At 41.3% G+C, this 15,565-nt stretch overlaps 2 protein-coding genes and 1 long non-coding RNA gene across 3 annotated transcripts in view; 1 reads left to right on the top strand and 2 right to left on the bottom strand.

The window, feature by feature from the left end:
• LOC118403457 (cytochrome P450 2U1-like) overlaps positions 1 to 4,538 on the top strand; it is a 13,180-nt gene extending 8,642 nt beyond the window's left edge. Inside the window, exons 2-7 of the mRNA XM_035802172.1 lie at positions 1,505 to 1,647; positions 2,000 to 2,219; positions 2,472 to 2,755; positions 3,340 to 3,534; positions 3,774 to 3,909; positions 4,099 to 4,538. Coding sequence (XP_035658065.1) covers positions 1,505 to 1,647; positions 2,000 to 2,219; positions 2,472 to 2,755; positions 3,340 to 3,534; positions 3,774 to 3,909; positions 4,099 to 4,271 — 1,151 coding nt within the window. The 3' untranslated portion in view covers positions 4,272 to 4,538. The remainder of the gene's footprint in view (positions 1 to 1,504; positions 1,648 to 1,999; positions 2,220 to 2,471; positions 2,756 to 3,339; positions 3,535 to 3,773; positions 3,910 to 4,098) is intronic.
• Positions 4,539 to 10,216: 5,678 nt separating this feature from the next.
• LOC118403458 (neuronal acetylcholine receptor subunit alpha-2-like) lies at positions 10,217 to 12,333 on the bottom strand. The gene is made up of 4 exons (XM_035802173.1): positions 12,300 to 12,333; positions 11,745 to 12,062; positions 11,221 to 11,353; positions 10,217 to 10,853 (listed from the first exon to the last, which is right to left on the bottom strand). The coding sequence occupies exons 1-4, from the start codon at positions 12,331 to 12,333 to the stop codon at positions 10,217 to 10,219; spliced, it is 1,122 nt and encodes a 373-aa protein (XP_035658066.1).
• A 639-nt stretch (positions 12,334 to 12,972) lies between these two features.
• On the bottom strand, positions 12,973 to 14,436 carry LOC118432710. The gene is made up of 4 exons (XR_004833119.1): positions 14,295 to 14,436; positions 13,334 to 13,449; positions 13,180 to 13,224; positions 12,973 to 13,058 (listed from the first exon to the last, which is right to left on the bottom strand). It is a non-coding gene; the product is annotated as an uncharacterized LOC118432710 (long non-coding RNA).
• Positions 14,437 to 15,565: the final 1,129 nt, after the last annotated feature.

Raw genomic sequence — 15,565 nt, forward strand, 5'->3', positions numbered from 1 at the left:
GAGAGCGTCAGAGAACGGAGACGCAGGCAGCTGATGCGGCTATGGACACCAAAAGATTCGTTGTCGTCATATCACTATCATACCATAGCTTGTTGTGCAACTATGTACACTTTTTTTTAACTGATGATATCCTGTAAGTAATGAAGTTTGGTACTAGCTCGTATCTAGAGAAGTGTTTGCACAACCCATGATAAATGCAAGAGTTCGGAGACCTCATACCTTCATGAAGTATTCTAATTATGCAAATTACTTTCATATCTGCATAATTTATGCTAGGTTATGCACACCTTTACCTAACATACACAGGTAACAATGTTGGCAATCCAATCATTTACTACGTGTACCTAGAAGAATTAGGACACTTTCAAATTAATTATGCAAGTTAGAGACGTATTTGCATAATTAGTATCTGCTGATCTTCTACCTGTCATAAACCCGGCTTAACCCTATTCAGACGGGGGGGGGGTGGCTTTTGAGGCCCGCGCCAACTTCGATGTCTTATAACGCCAGAACGGCTTACGCTAGAGCCACCAAATTTAGAGAGTTTTCCTAAAATATTGTTGGCAACAATTTTCCGAAGTTTGACAAACTTTCCATTTTTTCGTGTTGCCATGGCAACCGTTTTTTGACAGGATGTTTTGCCCCAAATCACTATTTTTGGTTCTAACAATGTATTTTTCACATTTATTTGCTATATTACTGCTATTTTGTTACATAAATAAAATCTTATATTATTTAGCATATCTTTCATAATGATATATGCATAAATTATGCTAATTTGATGGCGTCATCAGCCCAAAATCCAAGATGGCGGACCGTATAGCCAGATCAAGAATAACAAGCTAATTATCCCTTAAAATTTGTAACTACCAAGTATTTTTTTCATCAAAAACCATCTAAATGAATGAATTTAGTCTTTTTCCATTTGTGATTATTTGTTGCAAAAAAGGATTGTTAAAAATTCAAGGTGGTGGATTTAATATGGCGGAGCCCAACTCGCATCTTAGATGTGCATGACGTCATTTTTTACGTCATTGTGACGTCAATGATGTTGCTATTGGCAACACAAGTCGTAATAAACATTATTATTCTGTTATCTGCACTTGCTGTTACATTTTCGTATCATAACTTGAAGTTTTCTGAGAATACCCTTTTTTTCATGGGTCCGGCCAATATAATCAAATTGATGACGTCATAATTACGTCATCTTACGTCAACGTAACGTCAAACGTCAAATAATTGTCAGATATTATCTCGAAATCATGTCCTAAAAATTTGGTGGCCCTACGGTACGTCATATAAGAGTTATAGGACTTAGAAGTGGAGGGCCTCCAAAGCCCCCCCCACCCCCCCACGGTCCAGGGATGACCAAAAAAGCCCGGTCTGAATAGGGTTAACAAGCATTAGCCAGTTTATTTTTTATCAACACCTGGTCACCAACTTTCAAAATCACCTTATGTTTTCAGTCTTTCAATCCATGACATACCACATATTTATCTCACAGACATCGCCTTCACAAAATTCAACCCAGCCTACTTGGAAAAACGTAGGTTTGCCGTCAGTGCGCTGAAAAATCTTGGAATGAAAATGGGACCAGGCAGCGTAGAAGAACACATCAGAGAAGAGGCTCGTCAGCTCTGTCTGAAGGTATTCTGTGCATATTCTCACCTTAAGCATTTTAAACATACATTAGTCTTGGATTACGTTGCAATATGGCACAAATGACGACAATCTTGATAATTGTTTGAGTCAGTGAGTAAATAAATCTTTCTCATTTTCAAATATAGCACAAACCACCGAGTCAGATTCCAACCCTCTTGTTATTTGAGGGAAGGTTGTCAGCCAATCACGTTGCCTCTTGACTGTAGGCTGCGACGTGATTGGTTGATGTCTGCGAAGCGATAGCAAGTGATAGGTAGTGCAGGGTCTTGGTTTGACAAAAATACAAGCATGGTATGAGAGGATGCACAATCTGACCCATGTAGTGTGCATTTTCAAGCTGTCCGAACAAGGGGACGCACATCCACGTGACATCGCCGACAGCCTGACTGTGTCAGTCTCCAACATCGTCTGTTCCATGGTGTTCGGAAAACGTTACGACCACGATGATGAAAAGTTCGTCGAACTGATGAAGATTGTACACAAGGTACTCTCCCAACTTGAACATGGATCCAGTCAGCTGATGATGGTGTTTCCCTTTCTCCGATTCATACCAGGAGGTAGGATCTGAAATGTATACCTGGACTTTTGTTTAAAAACTTGATTTTTGGCTAGTATGTATGGCTGATGTTCACCCTCATACTTCTTTTCGTTGAGCTGTAGACGGTTTACTTTAAGTGTTCATCGGACAATAATTTCATGTCCAAAACACCTGGGCGCCAACATGGCCGTGGGCGTACACAGCAATGATGTTGATTACATAAACAGTTGTTTTCTACACGATTTCATATTGAATTTTGTTTTTATCACAGTAAACTCAACAAACAGGATTCTTGTTGAGTGCATTAACAAAGTCCACGAATTTCTTCGACAAGAAATTACGAAGCATCGCGAGATCCTGGATAGCGAGAATCCACGAGACTTCATCGACCTTATCCTCACCGAACTACAGACCAAGGAGAAAACCGACTGTTTTACAGAGGAGAACATTGTGTGGATAATTCAAAATATGTTTTTTGCTGGAACGGAGACCACAGCCAACACCTTGCGATGGGGCATTCTCTACATGGTTCTGTGTCCAGAAGAACAGCAGAAGGTACCATATGTTACGTAATGCATTGTGGTCTAGGTCAAAATTCAAGATTTCTCTGCAAGTGAAAAAATTGTCTAGATGTGCAAAGGTCTGCTATCTTGTACAGGGTTGAATTTTACGTATGCCTTTGAAGTACAACCCACAATTTCTGCGCATGCGTACTCGAGATTCTCAAGTTCTAAAGTTTTATTTTTATTTTTTATTTTTTCAATTATTTATATATTTGGATTCTCCACTCTGACAATGGAGGGTATGGCGGAACAGGTGTCAAGGGACACCTTTTCGAAGCCGCCATCCCTACAACATAACAATGATACATCAAATCATAATACACATAAATACAAGAGCAAATATCATAATCAATGTAAAGTTCAAATCAGGATAAATCAACTTTACAGCACACATACATTATTGAGTCCAAATATATGAAATAGATATACATGTAGTCATCTGTTAAAACACAATTCACAGCTCAAATGTGCTCACTTCAGATGCATTATTTAAAGATAAAAATAAAACCCTGTTACACTTACACTGCTATAGCTGTAGTAAGCTTTGTTGATTCATGTGAGAATGATCTGTAACAGGTCCAATCTGAGCTGGACAGTGTCCTGGGAACAGACCATGACGTGCCCACCCTGGCCCACAGGTCCCAGCTGCCGTATACCGAGGCTACTATCATGGAGACCCAGCGAATCCGACTTGTGGCTCCCCTTAATGCTCCTCATGCTCCTAACGAGGACACGACCTTCCGAGGCTATGATATCCCAGCGGGAACGCAGGTGAGTAACTTATAAGTACTCTAGATCTTTACGTTTCGTTATTGTTATCGTTGCATTTCTTTACTAGAACCTCCCATGGTTCACTGAGTCGACGTCACTGGAAAGTGAGGTTTGTAGAAGAATATAATTCTTGGTATTTTCACGTTGATATTTTTTTAGTATGAATAATGGTGATATTTGTCGTGTTATGGCTCATGATGTATATAGAGAGCCTCGAAAATCATTTATTCGCTACATAGGTCCTTACCAACCTGTGGTCAGCTCATATGGACCCAGAATACTGGGCGAACCCAGAGAAGTTTGACCCCCGTAGGTTTCTGGACACCGAAGGCAAGGTGGTCAGTAGGCCGGACTCATACCTACCCTTTTCTGCTGGTAAGTTATTAAACTCAAATTCAGCCGAAAAATCCTTAGAATTATTTTTCCTCGATTTGAAGCTACTGTCCCAGTTCCGAAGAAAATTTTACCTTCTAACGCTCCATTATCAGTTATAACCCAACAGTTGGTGTTGTTGAACTTTTTTTACTTTTGTTTCTTACATTTTCGCATCATCCCATTTTACAGGCCGCCGTGTCTGCCTCGGTGAGCAGCTGGCTAAGATGGAGCTCTTTCTGCTATTTTCTTCCCTCCTGAAACACTTCACCTTCAAGTTGCCAGAGGGCGCCGCTGCACCTTCGGCCGATGACTGCATGAGAGTGACCCCGCCAAGAGTGAATATGTGCATCACTCGGCGCTAGGGTGCTCAATTCAAAACAAATTGTGAAGATTATTGCCAATACACAAGTTAACATGTATAAAACGGTGTAAAATGATTCTATTGTATAACTGTTGACGCTTTGATATATAAATTATGCACATTGTAAAACGGAATCAGAAAATATCTTCTGTTTGATCATACCGCGCCTTGTTACTGCAGATATACCTTTTTAGACCGGCTAAACGTTTTCCATTTATGATGGTCTTCTACATCATACATACATACAAGCGCTACCAAAAATATAACCCTGGCGATTGTATTGAACACTTTAAGAATTATTGCATCATCATCATCATCGGTCGACGTGATCAAATGTAAACATGTTCGCACATGTTTACACAAGACGGGGTTATACTGCCCCTTACGGGGTGACATACCCTTTCGTATGGCTAATTACAAGACGGGGATGCGCCAGGTCTACCGCCCGGGTGAATGATGTAATTCACCATGTGGCTGATACGAGACAGAGGTTCGCCAGGTCTCCATCCGGGTGATTTGAAGTGAATCACCAACTCCCGACAGTAGGATTTGGACCAACACACACCGCACCATCGCACGTGTGGGGGTTCTTTAACGTGCATAGGGTATGGATCTCCCCACACACGGGACCTACATTTAACGTCCTATCCGAGGGACGACTAATTTTTCACTTGAGTAAATTGAGGAAAGTCGTGTAAAGTGCATTTCCCAAGGGCACAAGACCGGCAACACGGCAGGCGGATTCGAACCGGCGACCTCTCGGTCACGGGCCGAATACACTACCACTGTGCTACGCGGCCGGCCCCATTATTGCATACCATGTATCATTCTATTGTTTTGCACATGAAAATAGAATAATTCCACGGCATGACATTTTTTTGTAAAATGTCAATGTGATATCATTCAATCTTTAGAAATCGTTTGCAATAATTATACACATAAGTAAAGATTTGGATTCTCCTGTCAATTCAACAGATGAACTGGCAGACAGGCATTTGCCGGTGGGTTCGGCAACCTGTTTGCCTGACCTGCACATGACTTTTGATGGTGAAGCCAAGGAGGGGAGTGCAATTCCTTCTCCACCCTCTCGTCTGCTGGATAACATAGTCCCACCGCGACAGAACTGTATGCCACGCGTGAAACGGCTCCAGAAGATGCAGCTTTAGGCTTAGATAGCTGAATTTGAATATTGCATTTTATACCCACCAAACCCCAACCCCACCCCGGGCCCGCGAACAACGCATCATACCAGTTAAAGCAATCCTCCAGAACAATGAACGCGGCAGTGCCCTCGTAGTGTGTTTTCTTTGACAATGTGCCTGACCAAAATACAAACGCCAGAATGTTTATATAACAGTTCAGAAGATACCTGATACTCATGGCGCTCTGGTTCTTTATCGTTGGCTGAAAAAACAAATATTTGTATGAAATCCGCAATTCAGCCAAAAGGCTGCGAGAGATTTTTTTACCCTAATAACCATTCATCATCATCATCATCATGACCGTCATCATATAAACAAGACTTTCCCTCAAACTCTGTTTTTATACTGATTTATGCTTATTTCAGTTACGATTTTTTTTCAAATCTGAGAACCAAGTTACTTATTGAATGTGGTATGAGTTAAAATCTTAAGATACAATTCATTTCACTCCACCATACCCTAGGTATGATATAATGAAGTGCCTTGATATACCCCTAGGTATGGTATCGAGTGAAATGTTATATTAATATCATGTTTCTTCTTCTTCTTCTTGTCCTTTTGCAATCTTCAAGGGGACTCATGTCGAGTTTAGCACTGGCTTTATTTTGTCCAAGAACAGATCATTCATGAGGCCTACACGGGCAACCATCTAACAGCCCAATTTCCCTTCCTCAAACGTTATGCATAAAGCCACGTGGGGGGAATTCCCATAATACCTAAATATGTTATTCTTAAAGTTACAAATAAAGGTTTCTTACTAATATTTAGGTGTTATAAGACTTCTGTTGTCAAAACCGACGCAACGACGTCAAAATGATGTCATAGAATGACGTCATCTGTAGTTTAGCTATCCGCCACCTTGGATTATCAACCTTAAATTTTTCAAGATACATTTTTTCAACATATAACACTAAAAACCCCTGAAAATGGATTAAAAACGTTCACATGAATGTTTTCTGTAAGAAAATACCAAGTAGTGATGAAATTTGAGTGAAAATAAGCATGTTATACTTTTCATCATGATATTGTCGGCCATCTTGGATTTTGACCAATTACGTCATCTCATTAGCATAATTTATGAATATTTGATTATAAATGTTCTACTTAGATGTGTTAGATATTAAAGATATATGAAAAGATGTTTAGTTTAGCAAAAAAATCTTAGAATCCCATTGTTTAAACCAAAATTAGTGATTTTTGTAAAATTTGCCTTTCAGAAACCCGTTACCATGGCAACACGAAAAATCATAAATTTACTCATTTTTTTTTTCAATTGTTGCCAACAATATTCTAGGAAAACTCACCAAGTTTGGTTGTTCTAGCACAAGCCGTTTTATTTTAGGGTTAAATTTGACATATCGCTCAACAAATGTATAGAACAGAATTGAATTTTTTTACACTTTGTGTTTTGTTGTCTTTTCAGTCACACTTTTACGTATTTGTATGATATACCCTGTGTGAAAATGAAGGTTACACATATCCTATTTAGGTCGCAGTAAAAATAATTTCCATTGAATCCGATATGTCAAACTTGAGGCCGCAGAGAGAACGCGGCGAGAGCGCCTTCCTAGTTGACAGGGGGTATAAACAGTGATTCACAATGCTGATGAAACTATTTCCTATAAAGTTTGTATTCTCAGACAGTAAATGTCATAAACTCCTTTATAAAACGGTTTTTGCTTTGTGCCATTCAGCAGGCAGGGAAGAAATGTTAATGCTCTTCTTTATAAGACGGTAACAACATTCACTACGGTCGGTATGCAATGGGCTCTTTGATCGCACTTACTCCTGTTAAGGAGGTTCTCTTTTCAACCTCCTTGGTCCTGACGAATGAAGAAAGTTCTGACTTCTCTGTGATTCGATGTGTAGGCAAGGGGTGTACTATAATGAAATAGTATTTAGTATTCAAACCCTTCTACGATCACGAAAGAAAAGAGCTCCTAAAGAGGCCACTAAATTCCACCCTGATTTTTAACATCACAAAAAACATTACAGAAAAGGTGGGATCCTTCGTCTTCCACTGTCTCAAAAAAGAAGTCGAACCCAATACGTCAGTGTTTAGAGTCGTTGTAGACTACACACGTATGATATTGTTCTACACTATTTTCCCGCTGCAAATAGCCCTCGGGCAGAGATTTGCAATTAACTTATTATTGTGTGTAAGACCATTGTAAATTTACGTCGATGTAGGTTAGACATACATGTAATAAGATACGCCCAAAAGTAGTTACTCACGCAACTGGATATCGTTTTGAAACGGTCAGACGTAACGAATACAATCCACTATCCTTCGTCAGTGTCACCGAAGTGATCTTGAAGAAACATGTCTTTTATACTGTAAGTATAAATGAAGACAATTTCAGATGTCCAATAGGAACCGTTGTAAGACAATTCAGACTGAAGACAATTTGGATTTCAAAGAAAACAAGCGTAAGGCAAACTCAAGCTAAAGACAATTTTGCACTAAAGGCAAGATACCAAGAACATTGCAAACCCAATGCCAACGGCGACTCTTCTGCTAATTTCAACCACCTAGAACATAACCCAGGACACTCCTTCAACCTCCAATCTACCGACATCCTAGACCGTGAAGCCCGCTGGTTTGAATGGGGAGTGAGAGAGGCCATATATGAGAGGATATACAATCCCACCCTCAACAGAAAAAGGGGGGGGGGGGCTACGCATGGAGCTTTCCGGCACTTGGGACATAGCACCCCCCCCCCCAACAAAACTTTTAGCTCCTGCAACTAAAACACCATGAGCTAATTGACTCATTTGCATTAACTGTGTCTTATCTTTGCTATACTTTGAAATCCAAGTTGTCTTAAGCTTGAGTTTGCCTTACCCTTGTTTTCTTTGAAATTCAAATTGTCTTCAGTCTGAATTGTCTTACAACGATTCCTATTGGACATCTGAAATTGTCCTCATTTATAGTTAGAGTATAAAAGACCTGCCCAAGCATATTGGGATTCTTTTTATAAATAAGTTTTAATAAGGCTCTCTTCTGTGTTACTGAAAGGCGTTTATTTTCTATCCCTTCTTTCAAGGATTCGAAGACCATGTCTCCTATTTCTTTCCAGAATTTCAGGTAGATTTCGGCTGGTAAGCCGTCAGTTCCGGGAGCTTTATTTTGCTTCATGTATTTCAAAGCTGAAAAACATTCGTTTTTTTGTTACAGGATCATCAAGCAGAAGTCTGTCCTCATCCGAAAGAGAGGGTACATCAACCGACTCAAGAAATGTGTCGATTTGTTCGTCAGTAGCAGGATTATCACAACAATAAAGATTTTCATAGAAAGCTGCCTCCAAATCTAAAATTTTAAACGGATTTGTTTCCTCTCTGTTCTCATGCTTTAATCTAGTAATGGTGTTTTGTTTTGAACGAGAGCTCTCTCTTTTTCGATCCATTGTTCTCTAGATCTTACTTGTGCCCATTTCGCTTTATATTCTTATATAGTTTCTACTTTTGACTTAACCTGTGCATATACACCAAGAGCATCTTTATCTAACGTCTCATCTATTTTCTTATCAAGTTCTGTTAACTGAGTTTCCAAGCGCACAAGGTAGTTATTCAGTTGGAATGCTTTTTGTCTAGAGAACTTATCCGTAAAGTCCTTAATCCACACGGTATTAAGGGATATCAAGTCGACAGACGTTGGTTTCAAGTAGTTTGAAACTATCGTCCGTCGACTTGATATCCCTAAATACCCGTCTTTCTAATGCAACGTATATATGTTACCCTGCGTATAAAGGTGAACAAGCGTTACCCAGTGCATGGTGCGGCTGTCAGGAGCCAGTCCATCATGTTTATTGGATACAAATTAAACAGTTAGATAAACTACCGGTCGTCTACAATTACACTTTGTTGCTGCACTGGTACTGCCCGCTAGGCGGTGTTGTGAGGCTGTAAAACAGTCAATTTGCACAAAATGTAGACCGCGTATAATCATACTTTTCAAAAGTTGCTGATTTTTTGTTTGAACGATTTAGTTCCGAGGTTTTATTGATGAATCTCTTACATTTCTTACTCAATTACATCTTATACAATTCAGTGTAACTTTCGTGATTCTTCATGCTGGTTTGATGTCGCCATTGGCCAAAATCTAAGATGTTATTTTGAGAAGTCACCGATAAATTCACATAAATGGTCATTATGCCCACCCATCCCCTTCGCAGAATGACAAAAAAGCTGACTAGGGTTAAAGTCGCATGCCTTTCCTACTTATATGAATGGATGAATAAATGAATCAATAAATAAGGTACTTAATGTAGAATTGTTGTCGCAACACCAAAATCCGGACAACAGCATTTTACTGTTGTTGACGTAGAGATGCAAATTTATAACACATTATTTTATATGTATGACATTTACAAATACCGCAAAAACAATCCACACCGTGGTTAGTACGATAGGGTAGATACAACATACCATGCAAAGAAATTATCATAAAATGAACTTCAAGCATTTTCCTTATCTTACATTGAATACAACATCTTGTCTGTATAAAATTCTCTACAAGCTTAGCAGACATTACATTATTGCTCCACTTAGAGACTTTTTATTTAAAAAGGGAAATATATTTTATTTTACCTTCAAAATATCTGATTGACGGACTAACCCGTTGTAACAATTGGGCAGCTCTAGCTGTATATATAGATCATTCAAAGCTGAAGTAAATAAGTAACAGTTATGCTGTGATTGTGCTCGGGCGTATTCACGGAGCCCCTGGGTCTGAACACTATCTTTACTTGCCCAGATACATGGAAATGGGCACGGCCACAGCAACGCTGATGACGTACAGGACAAGGCACAGCCTGTCCAGTACCTTGGTCAGCAGGGTGTAATCGGACACTTCCTGATCGCCCTTCACCGCCTTGGCCAGCTCCTCCAGGCTGTGGATCACCTCCTCCGCCTTCTGCTCGGACTTCACCGCCTGCTCCTGAACGATGCTAATCAGGTCACGCAGGCAAGAGGTCTGCTCTTCCACGGCGGCCTCCAGGCGGGTGGGCGGGCTGGACGGCTGGCGGGGTGTCCCGGAGACAGCGGCGGGGGTCTCTACGTCGGTCTCCGCCACGGCTTCGGCAGGGATGTCGCCTGTTGTACCGGAGACATCAGCTGGGGTCTCTCTGTCGACCTTCACTACGTCATCGGAGATTTGAGCTTGGCTCTCGACCTCAACCTTTATCATACCATCGAAGACATCGGTCGGGTTCTTTCCGTCGGTCTCCGCCAATTCTTCGTAGACATTGTCTGTGGTCTCCTCTCCGTCGACCTTGGCCGCGTCATCGGCAGGGACCATGCGATTGGCCCGCTCAGGCCAGGCCAGCTTCTTGCCGGTCGGGCCAGCCTCCTTCTCTGTGAGGTCTCCGAGCAACAGTAACCTTATCAAACATCAGCAAGAAGGTAAGATGATGATGTGTAATATTCTAACCAATGTTTATATCAATTTCTATGATCTAACGTTCAGATCATTACAAAATGTGACCACTGTTATTCAACAAAACTCTCTCAAAATCCACTATGAAATCTTCCTCCCACGGAAATCCACTTAGGTGCTGGTTTGGGCTGCTTCAACCTGCTACATTAAACTAAAGTGACATATTTTAAATGTTTTCGAGGATAAGAGATTTGCAATTTTTCTGATGATACATTTTTATAGAAACAGGAATGCCTGAATGTACCCAATTCGCATTATTTCATTTGGTCTTTGCAGTCTAAAACCTTTGTGTTGTAACGAGTAGAACATACTTTGCCATGTAGTGGAGAAAGAAAGTCTTGGCCATTGGTGACAGACTCCCCTCCTTGTCGTGGAGGCTGATGATGTACATGGTGAAGAACAGGAAAAGTCCCATCAGCCCCATGCAGACGACGATAAGCGTGGCTGTAATATGAATCATGGCATTTGTTTTGTTTCAGTACATAACCGGTAAAACATCTTACGTCGTTGCCAGGTTTGCACTGAAGAGCATAAGCTACAAGTCCACTCACACCGGAAAGGACTCCTACTCTTTTCAATTAACAGATACCCGAATGTTCTCTGAATGGCTTTATCTGATTGGTCCTTGAAAAATAACTTAAAGGTTCTTGAATTTAAAAAAAAGTTATTACGTTAATTACATTCCCCACCTTCCCGAAGTCCATTCAGGTAACTAAGGAGCTAAAGAAAATCAGTCTATGTATCTATTTGTTTATTCTATCTTAAGACGTGTGGGTGACCCCTTCGTCGTGTATATATGAGCAAAAATAAGAATATGACAATTTTCTGTCCTCACCGAAAAACGGCAGCGCCCCTTTAACAGGAAGTACCTCCGTGACAAACACGAGAGACACGACCATGGAGAGCAGGATGGTCACTCCGAAGGAGATCCGGTCTCCCCTGTCTATGGGCATGATAAAGGTGATGGTCATCAGCACCACCAGGATGACGCAGGGCCCAACGGTCGTGGCGATGTGGAACAGCGGGATCCTCTCCAGATGAACCGCGAAGCACGCCTTCTTGTTGCCTTCTGCGAAGATCTTGTCCTTCCGATTCCATTCGCCCTCCTGTTGTGGGGGAGACCAGACGTCACAGGTACTGCCCCCTCCGCATTCTGTGTTTCACAAATCATTACAAAAAATGATTGTCAATGAGAGATATTTCCTGGCATGATTAGTTTTCTTTGTCTCGGATATTCTTATCTTTGGCCGCATTAAGCAAATTGCATCATTAACATCCTCTGCAAAATAATGAGTTAGGTCGAAAAAATTGGAATAAATGACGTTTTTATTCCAGTGTTCAAGAAGTGAACTAGTGTAGTAAAATTGGCACTAGTGCGGTAGACTATCACGTGCAAAGTTGTCAACTACCTTCATGGCTTCCATATTGGTGCCACTTTTACAACTATCAAACTAGTTTCACTTCCAAAACTACAGATATGGTTCCTCCCTAGTGTCATTTCTACAAGTACAATCTTTAGGATACAACAATACATATTTCTGGAAGCGGCCTAACCTGAAATAAGGTAATGGAAATCTTTATTCCACTCAAATAAACACAAATGAAATAAAATCAATTCGTGGCATATTCACAGCACCTTACCTATGGTTTGTTCAATTGCAGAGGACACAGAGAAACAGATGTGGCATTCCATGGTGTCAGCAGGGAAGAAGAACGGCTTTGCATCGCAGATGGTGCTTGTCAGAGTCTCCACCCTCCATGTTACAGTACCATCGGGTCTGATCAGGATCGGTACGCCCTTTTGCAAGCCTTGGTACTTACCATCGGCACTGTGGGGTAACAAACAAAACATCATACTATTTCTAATAACATGGCTGATTTCGTTCTGGAAGAAGGTCAACAGATTTCTCAACACACGCATGTACACAGACACATAAACACAATCAAACGCACACATACCATTTATCATATTAATAACATATTTAACATGATGTGATGTTGATGATATGATGATAGTTTACTAAGAGACCATCACATACTTCCTCTTCAGAGTAAATGTAGGTGTCCAGATGCTGCTGTCCCGCACAATGAGGGTCTGGATGTTCCCGTAGTACTCTGGCCACCACGTCAGCCGGCTGTCCTGCCAGGTCTGGCAAACAATTTAATTTTCTGAATATTATTCCACTTCGTGGAAAAGTCGCGAAATGCAAAACGACAAAATGGAATATTTTTTCAAAGAGCCTGAATGTGCTATAACTGCGTCTACTTACGAATTCGATGACTAAAGTGGCTACAAGAAGCTCCTTCTTTTCGTCCTGAAAAATAAGAGTTACAACATCAATTACTTAAATTCTGTTATCTCTTTGTACTGTCTATAAATAGATCTAGAAGAATCTCACATATATAAGAGATACTAAAGCTTACCAGGTCGGTGATCTGTTCCACAGTGCCACTGAAGGTGATTGCTGTGTCAGCATCAGGCGCCTGGTTGGGACTGTACCCGTAGAGCAGGTCATCTTGCAGCGTACCTTTGATGTCCACTAAGGAGGGGGATGGTGCATACACATGGTTATACCCCTGTCACATTTGGCGAAAATCGACCGGACGACGATTCTGCGGCAATCGCTCGGGCCTCGCCTATAATAATAACTTCTTGCACAACAATTGTACAAGGTACAAAGTATGGCTTATATGTGACATTGACGGTTTTCAGGTGAAGAATACGCGCAAACCTCTGTCGATCTAAATATGGCCGATCTTCCATCGATACGCCCAAAGATCGTGGATAATGTGACAGGGGTATTATTAAGACGCATCAAATAAAGATCGAATTTAGTGCCAAGATGTTTGGAATACTAGATGAGGTAAGTCACAGCACAAAACAGTGATGTAGGCAAAGTTGTCGAAATACTTCTACATTTGTAAAACAAGAAGAGACATCTAAGCAGATTTTATAATTTAGCAAACTAAGGTAGCTGAAAGGCATATCTGACCTTTGGGCACACGTAAATATAATGTAAAATAAAAGTATTTTATGCGTAATATGATTTAGAGGTATTTAAATGTGTTGTACATGCAGACAGAACTGATTAGTTATTATGTCCAGAAAGAAACAGAAAATGTTTCTGTTTAATAACTGTGGCAAACGTTTCTTTTATAGCTGACAAATAGAGATTCCTCTTCATATAATAATGATATCGTATTTTTGCTCTCATCTCGGCTCGGACAAATACATTGATCATGTAGAAAGTGATACAACTGCTTTGAAGAAAACATACCAAATGTTCATGCGACACGTTCAAACTTCCTCTAAGCGCTAACTTTACTGTGCACATCTTTGTAGAACATGCAGAATTGTTCAGACCGACAAATCTCTCACAATCACCTGAACAGCTGGGCTTGTCATATTGCCAGATGCCCCCTTGGAGGCACCTGACTCTGCTGGTATGTCTGGAGTCCAGAGTGTACCCTTCGTCGCAGGTGTACGTGACCTTTTCTCCCACGCGGTAGAACCTCTTGACAGGGCTTCTACTACCGAATGTTGGAAGACCCATGTCCAAGCAAACGCCTTCTAAATGAAATAGGAATCATCATGCTTTATTTTCAGCATAGATCAGAGGCGATGAGCAGAAGTTGGGTGTGACGGGTTGTTCAGTGTAATACGACCAGCTGCTGCCGCGCCGCGTGCCTGCGAAGCTGGTGTGTTACATCGAATGTTGGTTATACCGGCTACATAGATACAGATTCAGAAGCTGGTGTGTTACGCCGAAGGGCGGTTATACCGGCTATATAGATACAGATACAGAAGCTGGTGTGTTACGCTCAAGGGCGGTTACACTGGCTATATAGATAAAGATACAGACCAAGACTCTTGACAAGTTTTCATACATACATGTCCGAAAACCTGGAAATGCGTTCAAGTGACCTTGGGTATATGGTCCGAAGGACCTTGGGAATATGGTCCGAATGACCTTGGGAATATGGTCCGTGTGACCTCGGCGATACGGTCCTAGTGACCTTGGGAATATGGTCCGAGTGACCTTGGGAATATGGTTCGAATGACCTTGGGAATATGGTCCTAGTGACCTTGGGAATATGGTCCGAGTGACCTTGGGAATATGGTCCGAGTGAATTTGGGAATATGGTCCAAGTGACCTTGGGAATATAGTCCGGGTGACCTTAGGAATATGGTCCGAGTGACCTTGGGTATATGGTCGGAGTGACCTTGGGAATATAGTCCGAGTGACATGGGAATATGGTCCGAGTAACCTTGGGAATATGGTTCGAGTGACATGGGAATATGGTCCAGGAAAGTTATTCCATCTTGGAAATACAACTTACTGCAAGGCATGATGTCATCACATGGCGCCGTGTAATACTCTCCGTATCCGTCTCCGCCATCCACCATACAAAATGGCTGCTCGACCCCATAAGGGTTCCGGCAGTAGTTGCTGTCCAGATTAGCCCAGGGGTACGCGTTCACTAACATAACAAACAGGACTACCTGCACCCTTGACCACTCCACACAATCTGCCCTGGAAGCTGTACCGCGGTAATTTATGCCACTGCCATGGTAGCAAACTGGGAAAGAGAAATGGCCAAACACTAGTAATGTATCGTATAAATGTACTAACTGATGCATGGCGAATCTGTGCG

Source organism: Branchiostoma floridae, chromosome 16 (assembly GCF_000003815.2).
Source record: "Branchiostoma floridae strain S238N-H82 chromosome 16, Bfl_VNyyK, whole genome shotgun sequence".
In the NCBI taxonomy this organism is placed as follows: domain Eukaryota; kingdom Metazoa; phylum Chordata; class Leptocardii; order Amphioxiformes; family Branchiostomatidae; genus Branchiostoma; species Branchiostoma floridae.

Excerpts from the sequence above, each read along its gene's own strand:
- LOC118403458 (XM_035802173.1), bottom strand. The coding sequence starts at position 12,333 with ATGGAAGCCATGAAGGTAGTTGACAACTTTGCAC. Across the intron at positions 12,063-12,299 it reads GGTAGTTGACAACTTTGCAC|AATGCGGAGGGGGCAGTACC; the intron begins GTGATAGTCTAC and ends TGTGAAACACAG. Across the intron at positions 11,354-11,744 it reads AGGGGCGCTGCCGTTTTTCG|CCACGCTTATCGTCGTCTGC; the intron begins GTGAGGACAGAA and ends TTCATATTACAG.